This window comes from Pteropus medius, unplaced genomic scaffold (genome assembly GCF_902729225.1).
Source record: "Pteropus medius unplaced genomic scaffold, Ma_sr-lr_union100, whole genome shotgun sequence".
Lineage (NCBI taxonomy): Eukaryota > Metazoa > Chordata > Mammalia > Chiroptera > Pteropodidae > Pteropus > Pteropus medius.
The window spans coordinates 16209774-16224175 of record NW_024340701.1 but is presented as its reverse complement, the minus strand read 5'-3'; the positions used below and the strand labels follow the sequence as shown (position 1 = coordinate 16224175).

General features: G+C 35.8%; 1 protein-coding gene and 1 long non-coding RNA gene across 16 annotated transcripts in view; one reads left to right on the top strand and one right to left on the bottom strand.

The window, feature by feature from the left end:
• LOC120622666 (uncharacterized) overlaps positions 1-14402 on the top strand; it is a 201254-nt gene that overhangs the window by 108026 nt on the left and 78826 nt on the right. The window lies entirely within an intron of this gene.
• OTC (ornithine transcarbamylase) overlaps positions 1-14402 on the bottom strand; it is a 72667-nt gene that overhangs the window by 2886 nt on the left and 55379 nt on the right. The window contains exons 9-11 of one of the 7 annotated variants that reach the window (XM_039888182.1): positions 13926-14063; positions 3383-3471; positions 766-1638 (exon numbers count right to left, since the gene is read on the bottom strand). In XM_039888182.1, the coding sequence (XP_039744116.1) occupies positions 3388-3471; positions 13926-14063 (222 nt within the window). In that variant the 3' untranslated portion in view covers positions 766-1638; positions 3383-3387. Of the gene's footprint in view, positions 1-765; positions 1639-3070; positions 3475-5596; positions 8424-13925; positions 14064-14402 lie in introns of those variants that run through there. The other 6 variants (XM_039888180.1, XM_039888181.1, XM_039888185.1 and 3 more) reach the window with 6 other exon arrangements.

The window sequence follows — 14402 nt, the reverse complement described above, 5'->3', positions numbered from 1 at the left end:
ATTAGTGGATAAACCAGATAACAAGTCTATTCATACGCAATGATGTTTATTTTACAATACACTGCACACATAGCTGTCCTCACAGAATACTCCTAATGGATGTGTCCTATAAATGGCTTCTCGTTGTATTTATAATAAAATTCAAAATTCTTGCCTTGACATCAAATGCCTACATTGACTAACTCCTGTTCATCTTTCCAGACTTGTTTTTTGTTCTTCTCTTCCTTGCTCACCACACTCTAGCTATACTCATCTTTATCCAGTTATTTGAAGAAGCCAAAGCCTTTTTCACCTCAGGGCCAACCTGTACACTATTTCCTTTCACCAAAATACTGTTTTCTTCCATTCTTCAGTTAATTATATGGGGATCGAAAATTAAATATCTTAATTTCCTTTATTGACCTTAGTTAAAGAAATGTAATTTTTACAATTATATTTAATGAAAAACCTTGAGGGGAGACAATCTTATTAGCATAAGGGCTTTGAAAGTTAATTCAAAGTGTCATGATGGTTGTACAAGTCTCAGAAAGATAACAAAGAGAAGTTAGAGGACATTTATATTCTAGTGACCACATAAAAAGGCATTGTTGGAAAAATAGCCAGTAGCGGCATAAGTTTTTAAAAATAAAGACATGTGCTTTGTCCCTTGTTAATGGGATGGGATAGAATCTTTAGTAAGATGTTCTATAACAAGGCTTGTAAATACAAAATGTCTAGTGTAACTTTTGTTCATAAAACATAGTTTTTATAGCAACTCATAGTTGTTTGCTTAAGTATAAAATATTTTTTGTAACAAGAAGTGGAACGGACTCACATAAGCAGTAGATGAACTTACTAGTCATATAGCTCAGCCTATAGCTGAGAAGAACTGGCATCACCTCAGAAAAATCTGATCCAAATCCAATGAAAAACTCAGGTTCTTCAATTATTGTCATTATTCAGGACTCAGTTTTAAGGTCATTTTCTCTGAGAGGCTTTCTCTAGGCAATGTATTTAAAGCAGCACTACTCAAATTTTGGGAAATCACTTGGTAAAACTACGGAGACCCAGGCCCTCCCTACTTCTATAAGCCAGGGCCTCTGTATTATCTATTAGTTCTCCAGATGATTCTGATATTCACTAAAGTTTGAGAACTGTTGATCCAAATGTGTACCTTTTCTTTTGTCCTTGGTTCTCTATTAGAGTATCCTATCTGTTTCCTTCACTGCTCTTATTTCATGTGGTTGTCTCTCTCCCCTACTAGACCAAAAGCACCATGAGGGCAGGGATCAAGTCTTTCTTTTCAATTACTATATCTCTCAGTGCCCAACACAGTGTCTGGCACAAAGCTGAGACTCAAAACAATAGATGGTTTGATATGTACAGGACGGATAAAAATAAATTTCAATATGGATTTTATCAGTTAGTGGAGAGCCAAGACTTGCTTTACAGAAGTGAGTCATAAACTTTTTATTTTCCACCACAATATTTTGGGGAAATGTTTCAAAATAATACAGATAAAATCAGAGTAGAGTCAGCTATTACTGATTGAATCAGGAATGGATGTTACAGAGTTCTTCCCATTTGTCCTTCCCTGGATCCCTGAAGGCAGTATGGGACCTTGCTTCACAATGGGTGGTCCCTGAGCCAGCAGCATCACTGGATGGTACAAAAAGGTTGGTGGGTAAAACTGCTGACACCTTAGCACGAACCAAAAGTCATTTTATTCTTCACTATCACAAGCAGTTTTTTTAAAAGCCATATTCACTTATTAAGGTATTTGATGAAGCAGTGGAAATTATTAATACTAAATTTCAACCCTTAAATACACATCTCTTTAATATTCTGTGTGATGACATGAGAAGTAAACATTAAGCCTTTCTGTTGCATAAGGAAATATGATGATTGAAAAGCACTTGTGCAATTCTTTGAGTTGTTGAACTAGCCACCTTTTGTATGGTACACAAGTTTTAATTGAAAGAAAGAAAGAACAACTCACAAACTATGATCATTAGGACTTGGGTATTTGGTAGCCATCTTCACTAAAATGAATGAGGTAAACCTGTCATTTCAAGGAAGGTAACTAACAGTATTTTTTGCCAAAGATAAAATTTGAGCTTTCAAAAGAAAATTAGAATTGTATAGAATTTATATCTGCCTCAGAATACGTAAAGATTTTTCTAATGAGATAGGCAGTTTTATTAATCCATTTGAGCTGCTATAACAAAATATCATGGATGGGGTAGCAGATATTTATTTCTCACAGTCTTAGAGGCTGGAAAGTCCAAGATCCAAGGTGCCAGTATGGTCATGTTCTGGTGAGGACTCTCTTCCTGGTTCATAGCTGATGCCTTCTCACTGTGTCCTTACATGATGGAAGGGGCTAGGGAGCTCTGTGGAGTACCAATCCCATCCATGAGAATTCCACCTTCATGACCAAAGTTCTCGCCTCCTAATATAATCTTTGTGGGTTAGAATTTCAACATATGAATTTCAGGGGGACACAAACATTCACACCATAGTAGTGGTGATTGATATTAACAATTGTGATTTTTAAATTTTTATATAATGTAATGTGCCATTATTTAGAATATCTACATAATTCAGTGGACTAATATTTTCCAAATGATTAATGTAGAATCACACATGGGTAAAAGATGTATTCAAAGTGCAAGATAGACATGAAGTTTAATGTAACAGTGTAGAAAAGTTCATCAATGTGGTTTCAGATTCCACATTGCATCTTTATGGAGCTATCATTTGTGGAGTTTCAGTGCAACAGCAAAGAATATCCATGATTATTTGAAAAGGCTAGACCTCTCTTTTTAAATACTTATCTGTGTAAGGCTGTATATTCTCCAAAACAACATAATGCCACAGATAGAATGCAGAAGTAGATATGAGAATTAAGCTGTCATTTATTAAGGCAGCCATTGAAGACGTGCAAAATTATAAAACAATGTCAACCACTCTATTCATTAATTCTTTTGGGAAAATAGTTATTTTTCATAAAAATATGTTAACCTATAATAGATTTACTATTGTTATTTTAAATTAATCAATAAGCAAATATTTCTAATATTTCTGTTTTAATTTTTAATGTGTATAGACTAACAGATATATCCCATAGAAACAAAAGCTCTTTGAGATCTTTATAATTTATGAGCATGTAAAGAGGTCCTGAGATTGAAACATTTGAGAATTGTTGCCTTAAGAACAGTTTGAAACTGCTTCCTTTGAGCAGTTCTAGCCTCAGACAAAGGTGGATAAACCCTGATGAGTTTTCCCTAATCCCTTTCCCTTTCTATCAGTTAGACCCAAGTCCGACAATTGTCAAAAGTATTTGATTTATTTCATGTAAATATACATTCCTGTCATGCTTTGCTAAGCAGAGTTTAGTCACCTTGATTAGGTTTTCAGACTTGTTGGCATCTGTGATTCAGTTTGGCAAAATTCCAAGTTGCTCACGGGGGTCCCATATTCACAAACCAGCTTCTAGAGAGAGATGGCACAACTGACACATTGGCTACTGAGTTCTGCTAACTTCAGAAGACAAGCTCGTTCCTTGCACTTTTTTGGACACCAGGTATTCTACTCAATGTATTTCCGATGCTGGGATATAATTTTGTTATGAAGAGCCAGAGACAAATTACAAAGTGTTAGAAATAATGGATCAAATAAAAGGGAGCTAATATTGATTTAACACTTGCTCTAAGTCAAATACTCTTATATATGTTACTTCATTTAATCTTCCTAGTAACACTAGGAGATGGGCATTATTCCCATTTTGCAGATAAGGAAAGGAGGGTTAGATAGCTGTTATATAGCAGAGGAGGAATGAAACCCAGGTCTTAGTGGCTCCAGAGATATTAATAGTCAGAGGATTTGGGTTGTGTCAAATGCTTTATGGTGGTACTTTGTTGCTGTGGGGTTGAATACACCTCATATAATTCTTTAGAATTGTCTCAGGCCAGTGATTCTCAAAGTGTTGTCCCTGGACCAGCAGCATCAGCATTCCTGGGAACTTGTTAAAAACACCGTTTCTAGGCCCCAATCCAGAACTGCTGAGTAAGAGTCTTTGGCAGAAGCCAGAAAGCAAAGGGCAGACCAACTAAACAGCTGCCAGGGTTGCCAATCTAGAAAGGTACTTATAATATCACAGAAGTAAACCAGAAATATTGTCAGTTAAGTCAGATCTACTCTTCTCTGAGGAAAATAAATTGGTTTCTTATTTCATACAACTAGTAAATTCCTCGTTATGAATTTGAACATATGACAGAAAATAATATTTGTTATGTATAATGTTCTGCTTTCTTCTAAGACAGGCTAATCTTGGTAACCAGAAAAGTTTTTGCTTGCTAAACACAGCATTTCACCACTTGTCACCATTTGGCCTCTTACCCCCCTATTCTGCCCTTGATATCCAAAGGATGAGCAGTATAGCACAGACCTCTGAAAAATCTGATTTATGGATCACTTTAGAAACAGAGCCTGAGATGGGGATCTTTGTGCAAAAAAATTTACTGAGGAAGCATTCTAAGAAGAAGGGAAGCAGTTTAGCAGCAGGGAAAGCTAATTGAAGATCTGGTCTCAGATACTACTTTAGCCCGATCCCATGGGGAACTCTGGCACATGAATTTCACCGCAGAGTTGGTCTTGACTGGAAAGAAGGGAGCCAAATTTTGGTACTTCTTCATTGATGGTGGACTGCTGGTGGTGAGATGAGAGTGACAGTCTAACCTCCTGGGCTAAGTTGTTCCTGGTGGCTGAGGGGTTTGCTCTTTAGAAAAAGAGGCAACTGTGAGCCATTAGCAGCTAATCCTGACAGTAGCTGGAGGATGGGAAAACCCAGGTAAAAGGAATCTGAATGGGGCACCAACAGCATCTATTACATGAATGTCTTTTGGATCTCTATTCATATCCCTGGGTATCTGTATCTATACCTGCCTCAGATGTGAACTCTCCTCTCTATTCCTTGACCTCACAGAAGCATAGTCCTGGACCAGCCAGCTTCCTATTCCTGACTCAGCCTATGAGGTAAATCAAATCTAGCAGCTACATTTGTACAATCCCAGATAGTTGGCAGAGGAGTGTCGAACATATGCCTTGTCCCTCCCTATAGAATATATTTCTATCTTAGGAACATTTTTTTTCTGTGATTTCCTGTTTTCTTCTTTTGTAAAATGAAGGGCTAGTCTGGATTATTTCTAAGCCTCGTTCCAGTTTAAAAATTCATTTGCCTAATGATTTTGCTCCAAAAGGCAGTTGTGCTTGCATTTCCTCTGGAAATGAGTTTCACAAAAACATTGATTAGAAACTGAATCCGGTGTCATTGATATACGTTGGGCACTATTAAAACTGTGAAAGAATTTAAGTCCATATCAGAGAATTCACTTCCATATGTTCTGACCAAGATTCTTTTATCAATAATCGACATTAATTCTTTTATCAATAATTGACATTAATAATCGACATTAAATTTTCTGGATAATTATTAGGGGTGAATTTCTTTAAAATATTAAAGAACTGAAGAGTCGATGTCAAATTTCTGCTTCAATGATCTGTGTCATGTATTTGCCACACAAAGATGGACAGACACTATTTTGGAGTCCTAATGAAACTATGGCAGAAACTGAGGCAAGATACCAAAATATCACTGAAATGCCTCTATGTGTCTCATTTTAATCAAGTACAAGGTGATTTTTTTTTTAAGTCCTGATGTAAATAGTTGATGGTAGGGCCACCACTACCAGATACTGTCCCTTTGTGTGACTTAAAACAAAGCATGTATTCAAGCTTATGAAATACTGAAAAGTGTCCCCTCTAGGTAGAAAACTTACAAAAAAAGTTACCCCTTCCTCCTGGCCTGTAAGAAAGCACAAGACTTGGTAACCAGGTTTCAACCCTCATGCATACCTTTCACCTGAGACCTTTTCACAGAGCACAATTTGCACGTCAGTATATGGTGTTCTTGGTTATAGGAGTCTGATCATTGTGACTTAACTGATGTCTCATCATTTGATATGGCCTTTCATATTGGTCAAAAGACATCAATCTTACAAAATGCATGTCTCAAGATGTGCTTCAACCATCATAATCTAAACATTGATGAGAGTTTCTAAGACAAAAAGGCCCAAAAAAAGAATGTGAATACAGTGTGCGTATGTGTGTGTGTGTGTATGAGAAGTTTTGCCTTGGAACTTTAGCACTGGACCAAGGGGCTCCTGCCATTTTAATTGAGATTCTAGGATCACTTGCTTTCATATGAGCTCTAATGTTGCACTGCCATGTTAATCCATGCAGATCTTTCTGCCTGAGGGTTTTATAATAGTCAAATCATTAGCATAATACCCATTAGAAATATCTGACATTTAATTATTTTTCTAAAGTTTCTGGAAACCTATCACTGAGAAAAAAAACAACTGATGATTCTTCTCTGACATAGAAATTATTGCACTGTAATCACCTGATGTTTTTACTTCCAATTTATAGCAGAAAAATCCTGGAGGAAAGGAACTCTTTGGATAATTATATTAATGAAATGGGAAGAATCTATTATGTACATCAGAGACCCAAGGGTCATTGCTGGAATTTTTGTTGATTTTTGTTGTCACAGTAGTTACATAGAGAAGCGAATGAGGGAGAAATAGGTAAAACAAAACAGCTAAAAATAGCTTTGGAAAAATTAAGGCTAAATTTTCCTTTCCTGTTTTTTTTTTAATTCCTGATAATATAAATAATGTATTCTTAAAATGAAAAGTTAAGAAAGCAAATTTCTAGAGATTTGGATTGAGAAAGATGTTTAATTGTGTGTACATTGAAAAGAAAGCTTTGGGGATTTTTGAAGTAAAGTGACTACATTTTGGCAAGAAAATTATTACAAGTTCTTTCTGATTGGGGAAGATTATACTTTCCACTAGATTCAAAGAATAACCAGTAAAGAGATGAGAGCTCATCACCATGGGGGACCATTTACAAAGTGCATGTAGGCAGTTTGAGGGGCCCACAATCCACATAGCACCCTCTGGTTAAATTGTTCCTGTACCCTCTGCTGAAAGACAATAGTCCACTAAACTCTACTCTTTCTTTCTTGAATGCTCCTAATAAATTACCAAACATGAAAGTCACCTTTGATATTTACTAGAAAAGATAATTTTTTCTCCTGTAACATTATGAGCCTTTTTTCCCCTACAAAATATGTTTTATTGCATCTTTGTTGCAAATCTAATTTGTAATTCATATCTTACCCATTTAAGTCATAGCTATCTGCTGAAAAATATCAGTCATCCAGGCTGGAAACATTCTTTTCATAGTGGAGGTAGAATGTAAAAGTAATTACTTTTTTTTTTGTCCTCTGTAAAATACATTATTTTTTTTAAAGTCCCACTTATGTTGTTTAAATTTTTAGCAAAAAAAAATTCAAATTATGTCATAATAATTTAACATTTCAAATTTTAGTCACCTCCAAGAGACACCTAGCTTTAAGTACATTGTAATAATCTAGCAATGCAAGTTTTGATTATCCTGAAGAAAAATTGGAGGAAAAATGGGCTAAAGTATGGCAAGTAGTGGATTTATGGAAATATCCAGTGTGTGGTATGAGTAGATGCATGATAAGCACAAATAGGAAAAATTAAATTGCTCCAGCTGGAGAATGTAAACCTACGAAAAAGTCACTCTAATGGCTCTTACATTCGTAGCCATGTATCCATGGTTTTACCACTTGTTCACAAAGGCTTTTTTAGTGTTGTAACATTAAGTATTCATTATGGGAAATAGATGAGTGCTCTAGAAGGGCCCTCCTTTCCACAAATGACTGGAAAAAATTCCAGAGTTTGAGCATAGTTATAGCTATTTTCTAAGAATTTCATCATCTGCCTCCATAAGTAAATATCTGTCTACCTCATTTGCCTGACAATTGCACTATATCAGTTAAGATGGATCATTTGGTTTCTTTGTTGGTCCTGGGGGATATGAACACAGCCCACAGATCTACCATCTGCTGACTGCCTGGTAAATGTTTACTTATAAATTAGTGTGGGTGATAATTTATTAAGGTAATAAGCATAGATTAGATTTAATGGCTTAGACATTATGCATTATGAACACGGTATTTTATATTAGTTGAAGCAAATGTATATGATACCCAAATGTATCTCAGAAATTGTGAATTAGAGAGTTTAAACCAAGTCAAGTCATATATTACAGTGCATCAACACTTAAATTAAGTGCTTTAGGAAAGTTGCACAATGGTAAAACAATATCATATTGTTCACATATACCATGTATTGGGATTTATTTCTTAGATTCTCTTCCCCTTCCCTTATAAACTACTCATTCTGTGACCGAAGAACATTGTTTCTCTCTTGACAACCATCACAGCATTAAAACTTTGGCTTCTGGAGCTGGGGTGAATAATCTGTCAGCAGGGACACCATGACAGCCTAGCATGACACAACAAAGAAAGAGAAAGAAATGGGTAAACATTAATAAGAGTCTGCTTAGAGACCTAAGGAAGGGGAATTGGATTACAAATTTGAAAGCCTGTGGTTAAAATGTGTTTTCCCAAGGAAATGATAAGGGGAGAGTTCCAATCTAATATTTATTTTTATTTAGATAAAGGAAGGGCAGGAGAGATCAGACTGATCTAAATGTATGCACAAACATCATGCTTACTTAGGCTTCATTCCAGGATTAGTGGGTAAGAGAGTTGACATGAGATACCATAATGGTAGCCATGATTAGATTTTCTGTCCATAAGTGAAACCTAGGTATTGGCTGGGTTTAGAGAAATACGATCCCTTCCACCCTCATGTTTGCACTGTGGTTTGGTCACTTGTAATCTAGAGAAGTTTAGAATAAATCAAATGCAGAATAATAAAAGTAAATCATTTGGGCTAACAAATAATGTCTATCTGAATCTGAGTCCTCATAAAAGAATATTTAAAACTAAGAATATAGCTTCCCATTAGGCTGTCAGCCATAAATGGTGACTTTCACTTTTAGTCTTCTCAACTTCCACAATAATGACTATAGTGATAATATCAGAAACAATGATGACAAATGTTTGTTGAGAGTTTAATTTGTACCAAACTAAGTGCCTTATCATGTGTTAGTGTGTCAAGAAATATTTGCAAGGCACTGTGGTAGGTACTATAATGAGCTAGAGAGAAATGTTTATGCATTATCTCATTTAATGAAACAACCTTCTAAAGTAACTTCTGTTATTACCATTTACTGATGAGGAAATCAATCCTGGAAACAGCAGATAGTATAGAACCGACTTTAGACTTGGGTTTCTCTGACTCCACTCTTAAGAGGTGGTTTTACTGCTTTTCAGATACTTGCTTTTTCCTTTCAACCATACTTTGCATGTGTCCCTAGCCTATATCAAAAGTGCAAGTCTTCTATTTCAAAGGTGTTCATTGACTATATTTATTGAGCAGTTATCATGTGCTGGGCCCTCTGTTGAGTGCATTATGTGCATCATACCATTTAATATCCTTTCTTACTATGTGAGATGATAAGAGATATAAGATGCTAGAATGAGGATTTAGGATTTCCTAAATGAGGAAACTGAGGCATGGATATTTTTCTGAGTGGTGGTTGTAAGGGGTAGATCTGCACCTTCATGTCTCTAGACCTTGACCACTGTGCTCAGACGATTATTACTTCATTTAATCCTCACAGCCTTATGAAGTTATTTCTACTTGTATCCTCATTTCATATAGATAAACTAGGTTTAGAGAAGTTATGATAGTTACCCAAGATCACACAGAGAGCCAGCATTTAACTTGATTTCCAAAGCTTATGTTATAGAACCAATATCTTATTGTCCTCAGGCCACAAAAGTGTATTGTCCACATATTTAGGGTATTTGTCAGGCATCATTTTAGGTATAATGAAGAACATTAAAGCCAATATCAATGCTCTTATGAAGCAGTTTTCATTATAGTGGGGGGACAGGCAATAAACAAACAAGAAAATATCAAGGAACAATAAATGTCATTATAAAATAAAATTTAAAATGGTAAAAAGGGGACTGGGGAACCACTTAAGAGTGGGTGGCCAGGGAAGATCTTGTTAAAGGAGTGACATTTAAGTTGAGATCTGAATGACAAGAAGAAAGTAGGAAGGCCAAGCTCTGGGATAAAACATCTTCCAGGTAAAATGTTTTAAGCTTTTCTTATGGATTCTTGGGACCACTTCTCACGTTTTGCTTTATTTTTAATTGTCATTGCATGTGTCAAATTTATTTTCAAATGTAAACTCTTAGAAAGTCAACTTAGAGTAGAGTTTTCAAATTTAGCTAAATAAATAAATACTGACAGTTAAATTGGCATTTCAGATAAACAACACATTTTTTTAACTCTAAGTATGTCCCAAATGTTGCATGTGACATAACTATACTAAAAAAAAATTGTTTATCTGAAATTTTAATTTAACTGGGTGTCCTGTATTTTATCTGACACCCCTAACATGGAGAGAAGTGTGAGACTATAAAATACTGAGAATTACATTTTAAATGGTGTTGTATATCCGAGAGTCATCCTGATAGCAGTGCTTTGAAGTGTCAGCTTTTTCTGAAGGGTCCCTTTAGGTTACTTTAGCTCCACAGTAAAATTTATATGCAGAGGAAGAAACCCTCTGATTTTTTATGAGTCCTACAGCCTTACTAATTATTGAAAAATGCAAAAGCAAGCCTTGTGGGGAGAAGAGGGTGTATTTTAAAAAAGGGGATCCAAAGGCCTGTGTACTATGAAGAGAATGGTACGATTGCTAGAGTGTTCTGAACAGCACTGCTGGAAATCACCCAGCATGGAGGCCTTAAAAACCTACTCTGAGTGCTGAAAGAGTACACTTTTACTTTAAAGATGTTATATACTTTTAGAACAAGCCCTTCACCCTATTTGCTTTTATACCTTATTATATACCAGTCATAGGCATCTCAGAACTTGGAGCTAGATTATATCTTCCCTTCCTCCTTCCATCTTGATTTTAGTATATGTGCTGCCAAAGCGAGCACCCATCTTGATTTTAAATGAAATTGTGTGTGTGGAAATCATTCTCTAGACAGTAGTGCTGTCCAATAGAACTTTCTGCAATGACGGAAATGTTCTATGTCTGTGCTGTCAAATACAGATCCTATAGTTACCAGCCCTATGTGGCTACTGAGCACTTAAAATGTAGTTAGTGTGTCTGAGGAATTGAATCTTAAATTTTATTTTATTTTAATTAGTTCAAATTCAAATTTAAATAGCCACATGCACCTGGTGGCTACTGTATTGGATAAGTTCTAGAGGAAAAGTATTGTGCTTTTATAATATCTCAGAAAAATCTATCACAGAAGTGCTGAGCCTAAATGCTATTCTAAATAGGCTGTCTAAGAATAATTTCTTTGCCTATAAAATAAGAATTTAGACTAGAAAGTCTGTAAGGTCCCATCTTGCTTGAAAATGTTTCTATGAACTCTACAGGCTACATGGGAACTGCACAGTATTCTTTTATTTTAATCTCTAATGCCTGGCAGATGTAGATGTTCAGTACATATTTGTCCTTGTAAACATCTCACCCATGTGAATACATTATGTATTTAATTTTTAAATTAAATTCAATTTAAAGATATTTAATAAGCTCTTTAAAAATTCAGAAGTGCGAAGTTTCTCCATAAATGATATTTTAGGAAGCTTTCTTTTAGTCCATCCCCCCAAATTTCTGAAAGGATCTATTTTAACAGATTTAGGTTGATTTATCTTTGTAACTTCAATCATCTTCTGATAAAAAAATAGAGCTCAAGGAAAATTTTTTGCTATGTCTCTTCTTAAAGTATATAGTTGGAGAACTCACATTTTCTTTCCTTCTTTTTTTTAAAAGTGTTTGCTGAGTAGGCTTATCACCTGAAAAATGATCAAAGCATCATTTTTCTTCTTTCTCCATTTTTAAAAATATTCTCTATGGATGCCTATTCTTTTTTGGTCATCTGGTTTATGTGTGATTATACCTTTTCTGTTCTGTTTGCTCACACATTTTCATCATCTAGATCTTTACTACTCAAAATGTAATCCACAGGACAGCGGAATCTGCATTACCTGGGTGCTTGTTAGAAAGGCCAAACCTTGGGTTCCATCTCAGACCTCCTGAAACCAAATCTGCACTTTAACAAGATCCCTAGGTGATTCAAATGGGCATTAAATTTTCAGAAGCAATGATATAGGTCAGGGGTTCCCAACCCCAGGCTGCTGACCAATACTGGTCTATGGCCTATTTGGAACCGAGCAGTACAGCAGGAAATGAGTGACAGGAGAGGGAATGAAGCTTCATCTGTATTTGCAGCTGCTCCCCAACCTAGCATCACTGCCACAGCTCCACCTCAAATCATCAGGTATTAGAGTCTCATAGGAGCACTGGTCCCTGGTGTCAAAAAGGTTGGGGTCCACTGGTCTAGATGACATGGCAATTGCCATTTTAGCCAAAGTTAGTGTCCTTAAGTGGCAAGCTAGAAAGTACAGTAAAAAAATCCCTCTTATTAGATATGACAAATTCAGGCCTGATATACAACTTTCCATTGCAAAGGGAGTCATGATTGGCTTCTAAGAAGCCATAGTGGAGCTTGAATCTCTTCTGGTCACTGCACTAGATCAACGATGAAGATGCTGATGGTGATAATGATTATAATTACAATATTTACAGTGTATTAGATACCATACTAAATGCTTTACATGATTTAATACTCAGAATAACTCTGTCCTCATTTATAAAATATATAAATAATTAACAGCTCATTTTTCTCTACTCCAGAAGTTGTAAGCCATAGACTACATTTCTCAGACTCCCTTGCAGCTAGGGTACAGACATGCCACTCAGTTGCATCTACCCAAGACTTGGAGCCATAAGTGAAATAAATGCAGTGGAAGCCATTTTCTGGGAGATTGGATCTTCTGGTCCACATGCAGCTGGAGGTATCTGGTTCTGCTGGGGCAGCTATAATGTAGTATCTAACATTTAGTTTCAAGGGTCTTAGGTACCAGTTTATGGGTGGCTATGTCAGTGGTGTTTTGACTACAAAAGAACCACACTGTTGTTGGGCAATTTTCCTGCTTGTATTCTTTCCAGGTATGTGGTATGAAAGTATGATTCATTGCACCCTCTTCCCCTAGAGTTACTTAATGTCCTTTTAAGAAATTCCTTTCCATTTACCTACCTAGAGCACACTCTATTGTTTTCCAGTAAAACCCTGACTGTTATAGTAATTGAGATTGGTTAAATCACAAAAAGCTAAAAAAAATAGTGGTACTAAATTTTGGCACTTGAGTATATTCAGTTTTCCAGAAAAGAAAGTGACATTTGGGATATTGTAAAGCAGAGACATGAGGTTAATATTTCCTAGAATAAAAGTGATCAAGATGAAACTAGCAGCATTATGTTAAGGGGACCAATAATTTTTAAGTTAGTTTTGCTGCAATTCTAAAAATGTTCCATACCTGAAAACAAATGTGTCTGTATGGCCAAAATCAAGTAGAGAACAAAACAATTGTCTAGGCAAGTTACAAAACAAAGAAAGAGAGGAGGAAGGAAATAAGATTATTTTAAAATGCCCATTCTGTACCGGGCACTGAATTAGGGGCTTCTATAAATATAAACAAGGGGATTGTATTATAAGAATTATGCAGCTTATAATGGTTGGCAGGCAGTGGTGGCTGGTGCTCAGGCTGATCAAGAGAAGTAAGAATCTTGGATGGGGATTAGTTTTACTCCATTAAAATACACTATAAATGATAATAAGCAATAAAAATCTATTGTGAATTTTCTGGAAAAAAATAAATGCCATATGAGCAAGTAATGTAGGTGGATAATCTTGGTTGCTTATCATTTACCAAATGGTATGAATGGCCAAGTTGGGGCCACACAGAGAACTCCTTATCCTCCATTCCCCATTTCTTGCTTACCATAATTGTCCACTTTCTGTTTTCAGCCTCTGGGAATACTAGTGATTGTGGAGAATAAAACACTTCATCATCCACTTCTTCTGGCTTTCTGGGCAAGCAGTGTAAAAATGTCCAGTCAGAGGCAGCAAGTTTAGCAGTCTAAAGAAGAGATGGGGATAAGACTGTGCTTTGACTACTATATGTGGCTATCACATTTGTCTTCTTCAATATTTAAAAACACATGAGAGTATAAGCTCAAGGCATCCAGGGGAAATATATATGGTAATTTCAACTTATGGAACTTTATAGTCATTTTTTTTTATTATTTGGGAGATCATCACTCCAAATTAAACCACTAACTCAGGTTTCTGGTACTCTGTCTAATGGGATAGTAGACATTTGAGTAAAGAGCTCTACTAGTGTAATATGTGGTTGATAGCAAAAGTCACCAATTATTCCCCAATATATTGTAGAAGTTGCTTTTATGTGATTGTGTTA